The 6,028-nt window shown below is 32.7% G+C and overlaps 1 protein-coding gene across 2 annotated transcripts in view; it reads left to right on the top strand.

Moving 5' to 3' along the window:
• Positions 1 to 5,060: 5,060 nt before the first annotated feature.
• Positions 5,061 to 6,028, top strand: part of LOC131037116 (uncharacterized) — a 102,001-nt gene continuing 101,033 nt past the window's right edge. The window contains exon 1 of one of the 2 annotated variants that reach the window (XM_057969152.2): positions 5,061 to 5,554. In XM_057969152.2, coding sequence (XP_057825135.2) covers positions 5,424 to 5,554 — 131 coding nt within the window. In that variant the 5' untranslated portion in view covers positions 5,061 to 5,423. The remainder of the gene's footprint in view (positions 5,555 to 6,028) is intronic. The other variant, XM_057969153.2, reaches the window with a different exon arrangement.

Below are 6,028 nucleotides of genomic sequence, written 5' to 3'. Positions count from 1 at the left end.
GTTAAAGGGATAACCATGGTCAAAGCAATGAATGCTTGATGAGACCCTTGGGTTAGATGAGGGTTGAGTTAGAGATAAAGTCTCTAATCATGGAAGAGGGTTGAGTTAACCATTAATGGTTTAGAAGACTTTCAAGGTTAACTTGTTGAAGACATAAAGCCTTTAATGGTTTCCAAAGACTTTGAGGGTTTGAGAAGTGACTTCCCTTTGCTTAGGGATGTGACAATATTTAGTAGATGGGTTAGGCTAATTTAGAAGTGATTAGAATAATCTAGAAGGGGGGTTAGAGAGGCAAGTGGGAAATGTAGGAGAATGCAAGTGGGTGGGGGGTAATTTTAATTAAAATAAATTACTTTATTTCAACAAAATAGATGCAAGTGGGGGATTTAAATAAATTAGATTTATTTATTTGCCATGAGCAATTTAATTAAATGTAAATTTAATTAAAAAGGGTAGAAAGGGGATTTAATTAAATAGAGTGATTTATTCAATTAAATAGATATGAAAGGCCTATGTGAATTTAATTAAATAAATTGAATAACTTATTTAATCAAATAGATGAATGTGAATAATTTAATTAAACATAATTTAATTAAATAGAGGAATGAGGTTAAAATAAATATTAAATATTCACTTAGGAAAGTGGTCATTTTTATACGTCTACAGTAATAATAAGAAACAAGTACCCTTTGCCATGTATATATGATATGTTTGATCAAATGCATAGAGCCGCAGTGTTTTCAAAAATTGATTTGCAGTCAAGTTATCATTGGTTAAGGCTAAAGAATGAGAACATCCATAAGACAACCTTAACAACAAGATATGGGCATTATGAGTTTACAACGTTACCTTTTGGTCTCACAAATGCCCCAGCTACATTCTTGAATCCAATGAAAAATATCTTTTGAGACTATTTAGACAAGTTTGTCTTAGTGTTCCTCGATGATATCCTTATATACTCCAAGAATGAGGAGGAACATTATCAACATCTTCAGATAGTTCTTCAACATTTAAGAGAGCATAAGCTACATGGGAAATTATCAAAGTGTACCTTCTTCCAAAACAAGGTTCAATATCTAGGCCATATCTTTGTTGTCGAGGGAATAATAGTGAATCCAATCAAGATTAAGGCTATTCTTGAGTGGTCAATCCCTAGAAATGTTCAAGAAGTGTGAATCTTTATGGGATTAGCATGTTATTATAGGAAGTTCGTGATGAACTTTTTTAAGATAGCCAACCCCATTATATCTCTTCAAGGGAAAGGGAAAAGATTTGAATGGTTATAAAAGTGTTAGAAAGCTTTTGATCACCTAAAAGAGAGATTATCAACACCTATCCTAAAAGTACTAGACATAGAGGGTCATTTTGGTAGTGGTTATCAATGCCTCAAGAGAAGGCTTGGATCAAGTACTCATGCAAGAACGGTGAGTGATTACACATGAATCTAGAAAACTAAAGTCATGTGAGCAGAACTATGCTCCTCATGATATCGAGCTTGCAGCGATCATGCACACTCTTCAGATGTGGTGACATTATTTGTTGGGAAAACCCTTTGAAATCAAGTCGGACCATCAAGGTCCGAAGTATATCTTTTCTCAACCCACCTTAAACACCCAAAAAAGAAGATGTTTAAATCAATTTCAGACTATAATTTTGAAATTAACTACAACAAGGGTAAGGAAAAATCATGTAGTTGAGGCCCTAAGCCGAAGGAGACACATCTCATCTATAGTTTCTATTCACACTGACTTCAGAACTCAAGTCTTGCAATAGTCAAGAGAGAATGAATATTACAAATAAGTTAAGGAAGCTCTTTAGGCTAACACTTAGGATCTGAGGTATGATGGGTTCTACTTTGAACTAGATGGTCCTCTAAGGTATAGAGGCTGAATGTCTGTTTCAGATTCAGCAAAACTATAGAAATTAGTTTGGAGGGAGGTGCATTCTACACTATACTTAGGTCACCTAGGAGTAAAAAAACTTGTAGCCAATGTTAAATCCTTATACTTGTAGAAAGGAATGAAAAGAGATGCTATAAGATTTGTAACAAGTTTTTTTCGAGTGTCAAAGGGTTAAGGTAGAACACCAACACCCACCAGGAATTTTACATCCATATGTCATTCCAAATTGGAAATGATAGGTTATAATCATGGATTTTATGCAGGGACTACCCATGTCTAGGAACAAAAATAACACTATTTTGGCGATGGTCGATAAACTTACTAAGGTAGATCACTTTGTTTTTGGAAACCTAATTGATGGAGCATATGTCATAGCCTAAAAAATTGTGTAAGAAGTTTTTAGGTTGCACGAAGTTTTGGAAAAAGATCATTTCCGATAGAGATGCTCAGATGATATCGAGGTTTTGACAAACCTTGTTCGCAACATTGGGAGCTCAATTGAATATAAGTTCAACATAACATCCTGAGGCAGATGGTCAGATTGAAAGGGTAAATTAGGTTTCAAAAGATCTTTTGTGAATGTATTATATGGATCAACAATACAAATGGGAAAACTAGCTATCTCTGGTAGAATTTGCTTATAATAACTCTTACCAATTTTCCTTCAAGGTGGCACTAGTTGGGGTATTATACGAAAGGTAACTCTCAAACTCCTATAAGTTGGGAGAAGATAGAAGATAGGATTAGCCTTGGTCTAGAAATGCTTTCAGAAATGGAGGAATAGGTAAGGCTGATTAGACAAAGATTATTAGAAGCTAATGATTGACATGAGCAAGAGAGATAGAACATCTCATGGAATGAATCTACGAGTTTGCTGTTATTTGAGAATTATCTTGTTTGGGACATTACACATTGTTTGATTATTTAGAGACTAGTTGGATGTTTTCATACTTAGCTAAGATATTTTAGAGTCCAGTGACATATATTTTATAAAATTGGACACAACACTAGATCTCAAATGGCTTGATGTACTTGTCAATTTCCTTTATTTGCTATCACTGTGAAGAGTACGCCCATTTCTTGATGGAAGGTGCACATGAGATCACTAGTCAGTGGTTGGAGGTAAAGCAGTTGGGGAATACTCTCCCTGTTGTTGTTGAAGAATGTTAAAGACTTGGTTACTCAAATATATTATTTATATTTCAAATGATAAATGTATTATCAATAATTTTTAAATTTCTATGATATGTCATCACAATATGGATGGTACTTTATAATATATATTTTGTATGATGGAATATTCATTAATGATTATCCAATAAAATTATTCTTTTCAACCTCTTACTTGTAATATTTACTAGCTGAATGTAGGTTCATTTATTGTAAATGATTTGTGTAATGAAATAATTTCATTATTTTCTCTTAGAAGCAATTATGAAATATTGAATTGAGTTTTAAAAAATGGTGTTTTTTTAAACAAATTTCAATATATTTTTAGAGAATGGATAGGCGTTCATCACAAGAATTAAGAAAACAGTCATTGATTTGCTACACTAGAAGAAAATTTTGTAGGAATCCAATTTTTGCGATAATTTTTTTAGTTTTTTTACAAATATCCTCACATTTGCACTATATTAGATTTACCATGGCCTTGAAAAAACTTGTAAAGATCAAGACTTATTTTCCCAAAATGAGAGAGATATGTGCTTCCCAAAACCATATCCAAAATTAGAAAAAAGAAAAAAAAATACGTTCATGATGCCAAGATCTTTTCTAATACCACTTATAATGAAATAAATTACATAGAAGAATAAATATGTTGCAATTAATTAAGATTATAAAAGTGTTAATATATCAATTGAGAGTTAATGTAGTCATAAATCTACTTCTTGTAACCCTATGTACATTATAAGATCAAGGAAGTAGCACAAAGTTTGGTGGTGTTTTATCTCAACGAGAACACTTGACAAAAGAGAAACATAATCAAGTAGAAGCTTGAAATACTCTTCACTGTGCAATAACAATTTACCCTTAATTTTTTTATGCAAAACATATATTTAAGTAGTATAGAAAATGCATTAATTATCTTATTTACTTGAGAGTTTTTTTTTTACTTTATAATTATTCTATTTATTACATACTTTATAATAGTAATCATATATCAATTAAGATATAATATAGCCATAAACCCACTTCTCATATCCCCATGTACATTACATGATCAAGGAAGTAGCTCAATGTTTGGTAGTGTGTTATCTCAACAAAAAAATAGTAGTATAGAAAATACATTATTTAAAAAACAAAAACAAAATAAAACTATGTTTGGTAAACTTTTTAACGTGACCGATGACGCTAGCACGACACGTCCTCCGGCTCCACGTGAACGCTTTTGACCTGGAGCTATGAACCAGTGAGGCCACAAATGGGGGACCTCATCCTCACACTTCACTTGTGCAAATCCGCGAGCACAACGACCCAGCGAAGGCACAAGGCCTTGCGAGCACAGTGGCCCAACATGGATTTGAACCTTGGTGGCCGTTTCACCAACAAATTGTTTTAACTGCGACACTACATGTCCAAAGACATAAAAAATACTTTAATTATTTTACTTAAAGAGTTATTTTATTTTACTTTTTAACTATTCTATTTACTACATAATATATGAACACATAAATTTATATTTTGCATGAATCTTTTAATTTTATCTGTAAAAAGTCACAATTTTTGATAAAATTACAAATGAAGGATATCCTAATAAGATTTAAATCTTAGTGGTAACAACCACAAGACCACAATTTAACTATTACCCTATACCAATATTAATAATAATAATAATAATAATAACAAATATACTCTAATATTTTTTTTACAAATTAATAAATTAAAAAAAATAAAAAATCATCCAACTTAATTTAACAATTCTAATGTCCCAACATTTAACATTAACATTCAATTCAATTCAATTCAATTCAATTCAATTTTATTTTTTTAATAAAAAAGTGATTTTAGACACCAATTTATGAACTTACTTTTAAAAACATACTGTACGGAGAGTCGGTGGGATTGCACGTCAATTGAATATGACATTAAGGGCCAAGTAATTTCTCATTTAGTATGGTAAATAGCCAAGCTTGAATTGTTTCGTAGGAACCTATGTATTTGACAAGTGGTAAAAGAAAAGAAAGTGGGCAATAAGCTGCATCGATTAACAAAAAATTGTCGGCGAATAACCTGTAACGGAGAAGAAATCATATTGTCTCCCGCCATCGCTGAGCGTTTTTTCGATTTTGGCGCTTTCGCTTCAATTAAATTGGGGAAAGAAAAACGAATTGCAGTGGAGAGTGGCAGGAAAACCCTATCTACTGTGCAACCTTCCAAAGGAGGATAGTCAAGCACTCTTCCTCCTATTTTATTCTAAATTATGCATATGTTTTCACAGTTCACGCGGGTTCGAATCCTGATGCATTCGTTTCTAGGGTATAAATTTACAAATACCACTCTCTTAGGGTAGTTAAGATAACAATGGAGGCTGCGAAGAGGGAAACAAGAAAACGCGCACTGGTGAATCGATGGAGAGAGCTGGAAGATGAGGAGAATGACCAGGATGATTCGCCAGTCTCGGACTTGGAATTCCGGCGCCGCAAGGAACAATGGTAGGTTTATCTCTTTCGTTCAATTTTCTTTAAACATTTTTTGGTTCGGTACTGGAACTGTATGCCCTGTGCTTGCGGCGTGGGGGTGACATTGTTGGTGCACATTTTTATTATGTGAGTTGAACCTGGGTTACACACATGTGAAGTCGTATGTTGGTTAAATCAATTTATAGACTGAGGTGAAAGTAAGTAAACAAAGCTTATATAAGAATTGGAATAAATGATATAGTAGGCATTGAGGGAGTCAAAATGAAAAATATGATTGATGTGTATGTTTTTGGGCATTCACCTAAATTAAAATTTTTTGGTGAGATTTGATCAGAATTTAAAAGAAAAAGGTCTTAAGTCTACAACTACAATTTAGGATGTCATATCTAACGATATTAATGTAAATAACAAACGAGGAGGGAATGGTAGTAAAAAAGATATTTTATTCATTTCAAATCTCCTATGTTTATATGAGAGAAATCAGAA

This window comes from Cryptomeria japonica, chromosome 2, assembly GCF_030272615.1.
Source record: "Cryptomeria japonica chromosome 2, Sugi_1.0, whole genome shotgun sequence".
Taxonomy (NCBI): Eukaryota; Viridiplantae; Streptophyta; class Pinopsida; order Cupressales; family Cupressaceae; genus Cryptomeria; species Cryptomeria japonica.
Note: the sequence above shows the minus strand (reverse complement) of the source record. Positions and strands in the feature narration are given on the sequence as shown.